Raw genomic sequence first — 14,418 nt, forward strand, 5'->3', positions numbered from 1 at the left:
GATTTTTCAAAAATAACGACAGGGATATATTTGCACCAGTTATGTAACGGCAGAAATATATATGCATTACTTTTTCAACGAAGGATATATCTGCTCTAAATCACAAAGTTGAAGGGTATATTTGCACCTTTGCCCTAAATACAAAGGAAAACACCAAGCTTTGCTTTGTCATTATTGTTGGCTTGAAAAAAAATGTTGGAACCGCCCTTATTTGTTCCTAAAGAGTGAATTTCTCAATAACCTCAAAACCTTGAGCAATTAGTAATTTCTATTCAAGATAACTTATGTTTTGTTCCTTTTTTTTTTTTTTTTTTTTTTGTGTGTGATTTTTACGACTTTTTGAGATGCGAGAATCAATACGTAAGAAAGAAGTAATTTGGCTTAAATGATGATATTATACTTTGAATTGGTGTTGATTTGAACTTGAGAATTATGGGATTGAACCCTTAGCTCCAAACTTAGTTGACTTTAAGACTCCGATTGGAAAATTAATTACATATTTGAACTCACTGGATAATGCTAATGCAAAAGCATATAGGGTTTACCAATTTGAAACCTGTTGTTCAACGGTTGACCTTTGACTTTAACCGAGTCTTAAATTTTAAAAAGGACTCGAGCATATTTTGCATAGATCGGAGGTGTTCGACAGGGGGATAAGGAAATCAGATAAACCAATTAGTTATGCGCTTTTTCAGATACAGGGCAAGTGGAGATCTAAAATAACATTGATTGCTTGTTTTCTTAAAAACATGATTCCGAATGTTGCATAGCTGCTTTAGAAAATGTGTTTTGACTGCTTGGCATATGTGCATCAGCCATCAAGATGGTTGGCAAAAAGATTAGTTGGTGGTGGGGTGGGGTGGGGGGGGGGGGGGGGAAGGTGGGCGGCAGATTTGCCCAAATAGAAAGCAAAAGGCCGGGCAGAATAAATATTGCCTCACAGTTTTGACATAAAATTTATCACATCCCCGATGGAACGACAAAGGAGGCCCGATTATTCAGAGTCGTATAAATTTTTTTTTTTTTTTTTTTTAAATTAATCTAAAAAAGAGAGAACGAATTTCTCTCACCTCCTGAAGTCTTTTTCTCCTAAAGTTACATGTGAACACCACAATAAAGCTAACTCAAACTTTAACCTCTCTATTTCCTTAGACAGCAATTGTCTTGTTTGTATAATTGGAGGTCCTTAGCCTGAAAAGGCACCCATCCAAATTGGCAATTGCCACCAGTTAACCCCGTTGCAGCATTCACCGCTTCCCAGCAGCTTTCCTAGCAGGGATAGCAGAATCCTCATCATCTGATTCAACATCTCCGTACTCCCACATTGCAAGTCTTTTTTGACGTGCTTCTGTTTGATACTTCTCCAATTCATCCAGAGCCTGTTGCTTGTCCTTGGGCTCCCACCTCTTCCTTTTCTCCATCCTCGCAAGTCCTTCCTGAACATTTTACAGGTCCCTTGTTAAAGTAGGAGGCAGAGGAGAATGGAAGCACTAGCTCTTTCAGAAGCCAACTCTACCAGATAAAAGATAATCTAGCTAAATGGAATTTGAACAGCCATATGCAAGACGCGCTTCAAATGATACTGTAGGGGGTAGTGAACAAAAGACCTAGTGGCTATTGAAAAGCTCGCAGAATCCAAAAGTAATAGAAATGAATAAAATAATGTTTGAGTCATAATTAATACTATAAAAGTGGCTATAGTTTCGAACCTTGAGCAAGGTAGCATTTATGCTGACGTCACTTTCAGGATCAACCAAAGTCACCAAAAAGACTGTCCCTGTTCCTTGACCTTTAACTTTTCCACCTGAAGTGTCTTTTTCCTCGATAACAGCTCTAAACTCCTTTGGCCCACTTAGAAGAAGCTCACTTAGGCGGTAAGCTGCCTCCTGACCATAATCACCTTCTAGCCCAGGAACTTTAACATGAGCAAGACTGCAGAGCTGAGCAAGACCGGGACTGGAGGAAACAGATGCATCAAGAGGACGCAACTGACTGTAAGAAACAATTTCTTGGTTTCCATAATCAACGTAGAAAACTTCAAACTTGTCTTTGGAAGATTCCACAGCACCGCGAGGGGCATTGACAATCTTACATATTTTGAAGGGGGGAAATCAGAAAAAAGAATATGATGTGACAAGCAAAAATATAATAATAAAACCAACTATATCCTTCCAGAAATGGAACTTCTTTAACCTACAGTAATGACCAAACAATGATATGCAATATTAATATTGGCTAAAGAAAAAGGGCTTAGGGGACAACTATGAACGAAGTTCAATTCATGAGACAAGCGCAGCAGCAAGACGAAGTAATGAACTATTTAAAGAGCTAGGACATTGCATGAACAGGGATTTGCTTTTAATATATATATGTGTAGTACCAAAAAAACAATAGATTAACTAGTACAATTTATGAGATGACAAAAAAAGTAGTATAGTTTAAGCAATTGGTTTAATTGATTGATGGAAAAGCACACATCCTAACTTTCTTTGATACGAGAAAAGTAGCAAATCGTAATTTTGAAGATTTAACGGTTTGACTTCATACAACTAGCCAAACTAGTAATTTCCATTCACGTTATAGCATACACAAAGTTAGGGTACTCAGTAATTCAAGTCGAATCTACAACTGTTTAAATCAAAGCCTAATGGAACTACATATATAAAATAAAGTAAGAGTAATAGGATTATTGGATCACTTACCATTGCTCGGTTCCATGAATTATCAGCACTGAATTGAGCAAGAACAATATCACCCTTCTTTGGATTAAAGGCACCAATTACAGGAGCCTCCTGAAGACTCAGAGAAGCAAGTTGCTTCTGAATGGCGGCGGCTTTTTGGTCGGAAACCAACTGAACATAAAATTTACCCCCGCCCAAAACTTCGGTGACTGTGACCTGAGAATATAAACGTGTAAAAGTATAGAAGTCAAACAATCATAACACAAAACTAGTATTCACAATGAATCCAGGTGGTAAATTATGATAAACAATAATTAACTGAGAAGTACTAGATCTAATTACATTACCTTCACCTCTTCTTTTTGGCGCCTTTCAGCTGCTCCACCATTATTGCCAACTTCCTCTCCCTCAACATAATTCTCCCATATCTATATCAAGATATTTGTTAATAAATAGTAAAAAACAAATTCGTGACTAATAAGTATAACAGATCTTGCTCTTGCCTTCAATTTCTGCCTTTTGGCAGCCTGTTCAGCTTGCATGAGGAGGTGAACTTCTGGGATTCTATCAGCTCCAAAAGAAGTTTGAAGCCTTGCTAAACCAGCTTCCAGTAGTGTCACTGCCACATTGGATCTCGATTCCCATAATGTGCCAATGAAAGTCCCGGTTCTATCAACTGTTTCTACCTCGATCTATGTAGAGGCAATAGGAAAGAAATAAGAGAGGAATTCAAAATGTAGCACATTACAAATGTTAGAAAGAAAAAATGTTACCTCGACATCCCTCTGCATTATCTTCCGCCTCATCAAGGCAATGGCTTCCTCCGAGTAGGGTTCATTACGACCTGGGCATCTCACTCCAGAAATAGAGAAAGCAATGCTGCAAGTCTCCTTGGGAATGAACAGTTTGAATCTATGACCACTGAGGACATATTCTACTACAGCAGACATCCTCCTGTTACGCTGCAAGAAAGGCAGAAAGTCTCTAGCTTTCTTTGACGATGCCTGCAAGTAAAACAGAAACGGTTAGATATTTCCTCCTTAGCGCCACATAAAAAGAGACAATCAGTGACGAGGACACTAACCGTTAGCAAGTCTGTTACATGCATCACCGGAGGTTCTTTAGGAGAATGGATGCCCTTTTTCCCAGAAGTAGCACGTGATTCTGCTGAGAGAAGGGCATCATAATAGTTTGAACGTTCTTCAAAATCACGATGTCTAACAACAGTTGCAAAACCGCGGGCAACCAAAAGCTCAGCAATATTCACTCCAGGCAACTGGTTGCCTGCAGCAGATGGAGTGGGTGATGCATCATCCCCGTCCTTGGATGCTAGGAATACAGTTCCAAAATCCATCACCCTTGAATCTGCTCCACTGGCGGGAGCAGCAGGTCCATCTGCCATGCTGACCTTCCGAGAGTACTCCATTGAAACATGCACCTGAAAGGATATAAGCTTAGTCAATCATCTCCTTCTGATTCTGTACCTCTGAAATCAGGAGAAGAGATATCAGAAAAGACAGCAATACCTGTCTTCCGATAAGGCGGTTTCTCAAAAATTCCTTTGCTTCACGAGCGTAGGGAGCAGGCTTTTCATCTCTACGAGGATTCCCCATTTTAGGAGTCCTAATACTTGAAAGATTGACTCTTCGTTCTGCTGATGGATCTCCAAATGGCAGAGAATCATCAGCTATAACAAGACAATCTCCACTGACAACCTCAACCACCTAAGAAAAGTCAAGAACAAAACATTTGAAGAGAGAGAGAGAGAAATAGATTAAGAAAAACTTGAACAGCGCTTTGACTCGTAGCTACCTTTCCTGTGAAATTTTGGTCATGAATAGCCTTGGAATTTGTTGCTGGGGCTACATAGTTCGTCCAGATTCTTAAGCGTGTCTTCTTGGCCTCAAGCTCGGCAGTTTTCAGCTTCTTCTTGGCTTCAACTTCAAGCATGTTTGCACTCCAATCAACATATTTAGCATAACCCTATGCCAAAGGAAAGGGGAGGGCATAAACTTTAGATAAGAAAGATCTTAAACGTTCTAAAACTGGAAAACAATTATGCATTTCTTTTCTAGAATTAGGAGGAACTAGCAGATCACCGTCAAGTAAAGAAAGTTACGGCAAGAGAAAGTTAAACATTTAGGTGAAACAGGATCCCTTGCTAATCCACATAAAGAAACCAAGGGATGGTAGAAAATAAGAGAGAGATAATGCCCACACTTAATCTAAAAGTTAATACATTTAGGTGAAAGAGGATCCCTTACTAATCCACATAAAGAAACCAAGGGATGGTAAAAAATAAGAGAGAGATAATGCCCACACTCAATCTAAATGTAATATAAAGACTTTGATAAGAAGCACACTGTGTATGTAAAGGTAATAAAGACTACGATAGGAAACAGATACATACTGCACACAGATGCATAATACTAAAGACTGCTTCTGTACTGTTAATGACCAGCAAAATAAGAGGACTAACAGCGTAACTGAACAAGATATCAAAGCACATCGAAACAAAAAAGCAGAGCCTTCAGAATTAGAGAAAATCTATCAGTAAATAAATAATCTTTAAAAGAGACAACCAACAAGAAAGGTCCACCTAAGCATATGACAGTTTCCCATTTCTTGGAGAAACCAATCAAAAAAAAACAGTGTTTTAAAAAAATCAGTTTCTTATTAGACACAGAAATAATTAAAACAGATGTTCTAAAGTATCAGCAGTAGTATGTATATCACGTACATTTTCAATAAGCTCCAATCCCAGGTCCTTTGCTGATTCTCCATCAGGGTAGTACACTGAGCCAATTAGATTGCTATACTTGTCAACACCCTCCAGGACAATTCGAACCTGTATGTTAAATTACATTAGAAAAAGAATAAACAGGAAACAAAAATCATTAAGAGCTAACAGATAGAAACTCACATCTCTATTTAAGACACGAGTTTCAGTAAAATGCTTTGCTTCTCTGCCATATGGATCAGGAGCAACTTCTGTTACAGATGCTGCTGAAGATGCCAGCCTCTGCGCTGATGTCGGAGTTGCACGAGGTTCAGTAGTTGATTCTCCATTTGGTTCATCGGAGGTAATACTAGTATTAATAATAGTTTCCGATGGTGCTCTTCTTCCCATAGTTGGTGCCTGTTTATATTGAAATAAAAGAGTAAACGAACTGGTAAAGTAACTGGTAAAGTAACAAGAGCTGGTCGTAGAGAAAATTTAACGTGTATTGCATTGACCTGTATTCCAGCAACGAACACTTGGATGAACTGGAAGTTTGGAAGCAAGTACACCCGCAGTGTACTTCCATCACGAACCTGCTCAACAAATGCTTCAATAAGCTTACCTTTACTTTGCTCCAATAGGCCCATTGCATCAAAGTTACTAGCATCACCAATTGCAGATGGAGGTAGATCCCTAATAGACGCCTCAGAAGCACCAGGTGCCTGAAAACAGCAGTATGCCAGGAATTACTACCCACGAAAAAATAGAAAAATAAGAAAAAAAAATATCAAGCTTGAAATTTCACCATATATGAAAAACTGAAATAAAAGGCAAAGATACTGTGCAAAAGATCCACCAGCCAACACAAACCACAGCGACAGGAACTACCCACAAAAGAGCAGTACAGTTTAGATTAGATCTAGTGCCCTTTCTACTTGAAAGAATAACAAGAAAAAGAGTTTCTTTTTATAAGGTAAAAGTTTTATTAATAAAACCAAAAAGGTTGATAGGTACATCCAAAACAGACAGCCCTTGCAAAGATTCTAGTTTCATATTTCCAAGTGAATCCAAAAATTCCATATACTGATCCATGCTCTCTAGTATACTCTTCTTACACCAAAAAAAGAGAAACAAGAGAAAATATAACAGGATAATCTGGATAGCATCCACTGGCTCAGCACTTAACCTAAAGTGCTAGCCATCAAAGCTCAACACATTCTAGATAAAAATCTCGTAGCACAAGGTGTATTGCAGACAGAAGCAGAGCACAAAATCGAAAAACAAATATTCTCAATAACATCTGGAAAATGAAAGGCTAGAAAGAAAGACTTGAACATCAAAATGGAACGCAAATATAAGAATACATAGGCACCAAAAAAGGAGAGTTAAACGACTTCTTAATGTTCCAGTCCACAGAAAATATCATAAAGCTTGGAAAGATATTGCTCTGAAGTTAACAATATCTGTTCTTGATCAAGTAAAAAGGAAAAGTTCACAATATTTGTCCAATAACAAAAACACATCAGAGACAATGAGAAGCGTACCCTACTCCAACGACCTAGACCTTGTTGTTTGGCTTGTTCTTCAGCATCTTGCAGTGGTTTTAAATAGGGGTTAGCATCTTTCTGTTGATTTTGCTCCCTGACCTGGTTCCATCAAAATTAATCATTTCATGAAACTAGATATAATGGGAAACAAGCCAGCTGAGAGAAATTAACACCAAATCCACCAACCCTGGCCCAGCCTGTAGCAACAACTAGCATGGAAACATTCTTGTCACCAAGAAAGACAGTGCCATATTCTCGCCCTATGTTAGGTACAGTGTATTCCACCTTGAAAGTGACCTCCTAAAGAAAGAAAAAAAGGACGAATTTCAATCTTATACTACTAAAAAAGAGAAGCAATATATAAATATATACAATTTAGAATGATCAACGCAAGGACACCTTTCCGATGCAAAGCTTCCTCAAGAAGTCTCTGCTTTGCCATGCAAATGGCTCATCCACTCCACCACGACGTGCCTAAAAGTGGAAAGCTAGAATGAGCAATGAAAAAAGCGATACAGATATAGGAGCACTTTGAAGATATAGATCATAAAAAAGGTAAGGGCTATTAGTGCATGTCATACCAATCGTGGAGCCATTAGAGATGCTAAGGTAATAGATTTTTCAGGGGGAATTTCAGCCTTGGAACTACCCATTATCACCAAACTGTCCCCAGAGGGAACGGCTTTCACTCTTCCCTTCAACCATCCTGTTGATGCCATTTCAACTGCTAAATGCCTGAGAAAAACAATCCAAGTTAGGAAGAAAATTTAATGGAGGACAAGAGTCATACTGCTCTCACCAAACAAAGAGATCTCATCATCCAGGTAGACATGCAGAAACAAAGAAGCCACAGCCACACTATTCAAGACAAAACCTTTATATGAGTAAGGCCTAATAACTATAGATATTAGTAGAATGATGAGATCTTAGAATCTTACATGGACGAAGTAAAGGTATCAAAATCTTAACACGAATTTTGTTATAGATCTCTGCAAAGGTAAAGCTATTGTAATAGCTAAATAAAAATAACGACCAATATCTCAGCCTAAATAACACAACTGGAAATAAAATATGATGCATAGGTCATGCCTAACCAACATACTGTAAAACTAATTAAATAAACATAATACAATTCAGAGGAATGTCAAAGCCGACACGCTAGAAAAATCCTCCCAGACATAACTAAAATATTCCCCGACTAGATCATATCAATGTGAATTTTGTTAGGATTTTCTTTCGGTTGTAATCTTGAAACACAAACAATCTAATTCAAAAGACATTATTGAAGGATCATAGAACATAATGATTTTCAAATAATAATAATAATAATAATAATAATAATAATAATAATAATAATAATAATATTACTTTAATCAAGAAAACGTAATCTTGAATATGTTGAGCGAAAGTCCTTGCAGATTCTAGTTTAAGAGAAATTTCTTTCTCTCCTTTGCACCGTTTTGTTTCTCATGTTACTTGATGAAAATAACCAAGAATTGCAGTCGAGGGAGAACCAGTTTCTTAAGGCCACTTTATACTCCAATTACAAATAGAGTAGGCGTGTATGAAAGTTACTCTTTTCATGATATGTAATAAAGAAGCCCTAATGAGCTACTTATAAATGTAGGAGGATTGCACAAGCATGACCCGTGTCATGTTCCTAGACACTTGTCCAAATTCATCAGCCACCTTATCGTAAACTTGTGCACGGATACCACCTAATCATGAAATAGACAGTTAATTTTTCACTTTCCATCAAAGTGGGGATTATTTAATTGCCTTATAAAATTACCTCATAAGTTCTACCCAATATACTTTTATTAGCTCTTTCATTTATTAAAACCAACTTAAACACGTGGGAGATTTTTTTTTTTTTTTTTTTGGAAACTGGTAAATAAAAACACGTGAGGGATATATCATGCATTCTCCCACATAGCGCACGTGACCTAATTCACTAAAGGTTTTAATAAATTCTCTTACATTAAGTGCACAAGTGGGTAAAAATTTATATTGGTTCTATTAGTCGCTATTAACTAACGAATGAATACGGTCATGGCAGTTGTACATCACTTTATTTGACATAGTCCCCTCCCTGTACTACAATACTAGTTAGTTATTTAACACAAACTATAAATAGGGAATATGTCTTTGGTCCAACAATAATGCTTAAAATATCCTTATGTAAGCCAGCGCCTGTCATCATCATTCTCAGCATTAGCTATACAAGGGAAAACATGTAACAACATAAATATTTACATAAATGAGCTCAAAGTACCAATTGTATAAATATAATAAAGTAACTCATTGCTATCAATAGTGCCCACTTTTTCAACATGTTCTACAAACATTTTAGGAAGTAATCTTTTCGTCAAAGGATCATCAATTATAAGTTTGGTGCTAATATGTTCAATTGACACTTTATGTTTCTGGACTTCTTTTTTAACTGCAACGTATTTCAATTCCATATGCCTGGCAGTAGCACCCTTCAAATACTTAACGTTTTTTCTAGAAGAAGACAGTTTTGAAATTATCACAATAAACTTTAAGCGGCCTGACATATTGTCGACTAGCCCAAGTCCTGAAATAAAGTTCCGCAACCAATTAGCCTGACAGTAGCCTCAAACCATGCCGCAAACTCAGCTTTCATCGTGGATGCAACAATAACAGACTGCTTCATACTCTTCTGTGATATTGCTCCTGCTCCTCCATCTAACAGGAATAAATAACCAGATGTGGATTTTATCGTATCCACAACCAGCATAATCTAGATCTAAATATTCACCCACATCAAGATGATTTGATGTTTTATAAGTGAACATATAATTTTTCCTTCCTTGTAAGTATCTTAATACTTACTTTGCAACTTTGCAGTGGTTCATTCCTGGTTTACTTTGATATATGCGCAACATCCCAACATCAAATTGATGTTTGGCCTCGTACATATGTCGGCATACATTAAGTTCCCAACAATAGATGCATAAGAAATATCTTTCATTAGCTTTCATTCCAAATCGTTCTTTGAACGATGCATGAGACTAAACTTATCTCTTTCTGAATTGGAACGAGCCTTGATGAGCAGTTTTTCATTCTAAATCTCTCTAACACTTTATTAACATCGGATTTTTCATACACCTCAATTGAACGTTGTCTCCCTTCTCGGCGGGATCAAGCTTGGTGGTAGTCTGGAACACCGTGTCTGTCATAGTACTAGCCTATTGATGCAGTTTCTTGCATTGGATATCTGTTATTATCTATTGTTCATTTGTGTTTTGGATATCCCAATATTTCGTTGTCGTCGTTCTTTTTTTGTATGCCATGTAATGCTTTCATTATTAATTGCCAAGTTTTCTTCACTACTCTATTGCCTTTGATCATAACTACTTTGATTGCTGCACTTGAGCTTGGGGTCTTTTGAAAAGAGCCTCTCTACATGTTTGAGGTAGGGGTAAGGTCTGCGTACACTCTGCCCTCCCCAGACACCACGTGTGGGATTACACTGGGTATGTTGTTGAGACACCCCAACAATCGTTATGAACTATCCTGAGGTATTTCTATTCGATCACATAGGATGCCTCTCTTATAACTTTCATTTCAAAGTTGTTAGGGAGAAATTTCTCGATGTCATGCATCTACCAAGATCATTAGTAGCAAGCAAGAAGTCATCAACGTACATAACTACCATAATAAGTCATCAACATACAAGATTAACATTATAAACTTACTTTCACTGACCTTCTGATAAATACACCGATCAACATTGATTTTCTTAAATCCAAATATAATAATAGCTTCGTTAAACTGAAGCTAAACTTAAGAAACCTTTGTCGAGAAGCTTGTTTAAGTTTGTACACCATGTGTTCCTTTCCTTTAATGCCAAAACTCTCTGGTGGATCCATATAAGCTTCTTCTTCTAAACTCCCAATCAGAGAGGCAGTTTTCACATCCACCCAAAATAGCTCTAAGTCATAATGAACCACTTAAGCCATTATAATTTTTGGTGATCTTTTCTAGAGAACATTGAAAGTCTTTTTATGAACAGTGCATCCTTCTGAGCGAAATCTTTGGCAACAAGTCTGGCCTTATGACGATTAATGTTGTCATTTCAGTTGTGTTTGGTCTTAAAGACCAACTTACACCCCACTCGTTTGCAATCTTTTCGTAACTCAACAAGGTCCCAAACTTCAGGTAAAAACATCAAATAATATTACTTTAATCATGAAAACATACACGAATTCTTATACCATTTTCTTGAATATCTTGAGCGTATGTCTTTGAAACTGCTTTCTTTCCTTTACACTGTGTTCGTTCTCGTGTTACTCGATGGAAATAACTGTGAATTGCAGTTGAAAGAGAGCCAGTTTCATAAGGCCACTTTATACTATAATTACACGTACAGTAGGTGTGTTTTACTAAGCTATTCTTTTTCTTGATGTGTAACGATGAAACCATAATGAGCTGCTAATAGATGTAGGAGGATTGCATAGTGTGAGAAGGGTCATGCTGAAGAGGCACGCATGCTGACCACCCACACATGCATGCTGATATGTGTAAAGCAACATCAGTGTTTTGGAAGGTGCACGGCGACAAAAGGAGACAAGGGTCTGCCTCGCCTTTTTTGGGAGGCGAGAGGCAAGGCACTCGCCTTTTTGAAGTTAGGCGCCAATTAATACCAAAAAATTAAAATATTTAATTGCATATATAAATAATCAAAATCTCGATAGCAATAACGTATTAGCAAATATTTCAATTCAAAAATTAAAAGTAGATAGTAGATATTAAAAGTCTAGAACTTGAATGGCTCAATAATTCATAAGACAAGCAATAATAAAAGTCTATTCTAATTCTTCTTCAAGATTTTCAAGTTCTTGAGTTCCAAGATTCTCAACAGTATATTGCTCCTCATCTTCTTCCTCCTCGGAGTCTTCATTTACTAAGGACCGACTTGAACGTGTAGTAGCAACTCCTTTGCCCTTGTTATGTGATCTTGAACTTGAAGAACTCCCCCTAAGACCATAGATATTCTCCGCAACTCCAACCTCCCTAAAAACAATACCCCAATGAGATCACGTCCCTTATATACTAGCTCATCTTCTTGATCTTCGGGGCATCCAACTAATCATTCATTTGCTTCATCAATATTATCCAACTGAATTGGATCAATGGTATCGCTAGCATGATAACAACACTACAGTGTTCAATTGTACTTAATGTACACTAGATCATTGAGACGCGATAGCTCAAGCCTAATCCTCTTTTATGTTTTAATTCAGGCTCTTTCTCGCCTCGTCGCCTCATCTTGCCTTTTTGTAACTGGTCATCTCGCCGGAAAAAGGTGATACTCCATCGCCTCGCCTTGCCTTGCCTCTCACCTTTAATACACACTTATCCAAATTCGTCAGCCACTTTATCGTATACTTGTGCATGCATACCACCAAATCATGAAATCGACACTTAATTTTTCACTTTCCATCAAAAAGCAGAGTTATTTAACAGCCTTATAGAATTGCTAAGTACTACATAAATTCTAACCAATTAAACATCTAGGACATATATCCAACAAATACGACCCAAACACATACAAAGAGAAAATCCAATCTTCAAACCAGCGATTTGAATTCATAACTTATGTAAAACAAAAGCAGCACATAAAAACTAACGAAAAATTTAAAGGTTTGCATCAGCGATACATTCAATTGGAAAATTAAGTTGATTTGATACAGAAACACAATGAGAGCGTTAATGAAATATACAACACGATCTAATAAGTAATAACAATTAATTACCTGAATGATCAGCGCTGAATGGATCGATTGTAGACGGAAGGAAAGAGAGAAAGCAAAGTAACGTAACAGATCTTAAAGCAAATCAGCTAACAAATCAATGCAAAATTGAATTTATTAAGGTTAACGTCGGATCAGATCGGAGAGACTTTTATTTTATTTTATTTTAGATAAAAATCCTAATTGCAGAGGGACAATATTTATATGTGAGCGGGGGCGTACAAGAGAGGATGTGATAAAAAAGATCCACCTCTTTTTTGGGTAAAATTACTTAAAATGCCATATTGGTTTGACTATTGTATGGTAGTTTAAGAAAGTGAAAAAAAAATTAAAAAAAATACCCTCGGGTTTTCTGATTTGGTTAAATAAAACAAGGTAGTTACTGACTTTTTAACCCAATAAAGAAAAGAAAAAAAGTGACTGTACTTGGACCAGATTAGGACAGGCGGATTTTCCGTAGTTATGACGACGACGGAGTGCCACGTACGAATATTCTCCCTTTAGGCTCCTGCAATGTCACTCTTAGATACGTTACTTTTGCCAAGTCAGCAGCGATCTGTGGACACTTTTCGCCCCCATATTTCTTTCCTTTTTACCTCATTTGTGGGGTAAATTTGTCAAAGATAAAACTTAAAAGTTGAAGGCCGGCCCAATCAAACCCAAATTTTATGAGTTGAGCTCAAGAAAAGTCCATATTGGACTAGATTTTAGCCCAACTCAACATAACTTATTTTAATGTGATTTTCAACTTAGTCTAATTCTAGTCTATTTTTAAGATTTACTTTAATTTGAGTTTATTACTTGAGATTTACTTTATTTTTTCTATGTATTCACTTTTCTTGTATCATGTATCTCATAAGTTCGGGGTGTGTTTGATATTTGTGAAAAAATATTTTCCATGAAAAATGTTTTCTGTGAAAATATTTTCCTAGAAAATAGACCCTTAAAAAAAACGAGATCAAGTTGGGCGATCATGACCCAGCCCATTTTTAGCCCATTTTAGCCCTACTAACTTTTGGGTCAATGTTAGCTCAATCCATTTATTACCTCAGCCAATTTTGATGGGCTCAATTTTAGCCCAACCTTCCCATTTGACACCGTATCACTTTTTTTCCACCAAAGTTAGTTAACTATGTTTTCTAACACAAAAGTCGCATAATATTCTCTTTTTTCACCAAAATCACATAACTATGTTTTGTAACACCAAAGTCACAAAACGTTAAGCTTCCTAACATAAAATCACACCTACCGGAAAACAACTTCTGATGGTTAATATTTTTTTAATCTAATAGATACAAACCTAATTTAAAAAAATCGACCGGACCAAATACTCATATGCTACTAAAAGGGTGAATAAATTTAATTAAAAATTATCACAAGATTGTTACTTTCGATGCAAATAGTAATAACTATTACTCTATAAAATTCAATTTCCTACTATCCAACAAGATGTAACACTTTGCAATATATATTGAAAAATTGGTCAATATACCCTAAGATTGGAAAAAAAGAAGTTATTTCGTGTAAATTAATCAAAGTTAACTAATATTTAAATCAAGCAGTATAATATTTGCGTAGGTAAGTTTTTTTTTGAAGAACAGCTCTCCAAAAAATTTAGTAGTCGTCATTCGTCCAGGAGAGAAGCAAGCTACCTTTCTTTGATCCCCCTTTCCGAGTAGGGAAGAGAA

At 36.7% G+C, this 14,418-nt stretch overlaps 1 protein-coding gene across 2 annotated transcripts; it reads right to left on the reverse strand.

Moving 5' to 3' along the window:
* Positions 1-923: 923 nt before the first annotated feature.
* On the reverse strand, positions 924-12,908 carry LOC132633129 (ribonuclease TUDOR 1-like). 2 transcript variants are annotated; one of them, XM_060349355.1, is made up of 17 exons: positions 12,734-12,908; positions 7,532-7,685; positions 7,350-7,424; positions 7,137-7,250; positions 6,948-7,049; positions 5,919-6,125; positions 5,605-5,820; positions 5,422-5,529; positions 4,494-4,664; positions 4,208-4,405; positions 3,766-4,119; positions 3,455-3,685; positions 3,185-3,373; positions 3,029-3,109; positions 2,703-2,897; positions 1,710-2,087; positions 924-1,436 (listed from the first exon to the last, which is right to left on the reverse strand). In XM_060349355.1, exons 2-17 carry the CDS (start codon positions 7,667-7,669, stop codon positions 1,248-1,250), a joined length of 2,946 nt encoding a protein of 981 aa, XP_060205338.1. In that variant the 5' UTR covers positions 7,670-7,685; positions 12,734-12,908; the 3' UTR covers positions 924-1,247. The 2 variants fall into 2 exon arrangements, with proteins under 2 accessions (XP_060205338.1, XP_060205339.1); XM_060349356.1 differs by lacking the exon at positions 12,734-12,908 and adding an exon at positions 8,319-8,343.
* Between the last annotated feature and the right edge of the window lie 1,510 nt (positions 12,909-14,418).

Source organism: Lycium barbarum, chromosome 3 (genome assembly GCF_019175385.1).
Source record: "Lycium barbarum isolate Lr01 chromosome 3, ASM1917538v2, whole genome shotgun sequence".
Classification (NCBI taxonomy): Eukaryota; Viridiplantae; Streptophyta; class Magnoliopsida; order Solanales; family Solanaceae; genus Lycium; species Lycium barbarum.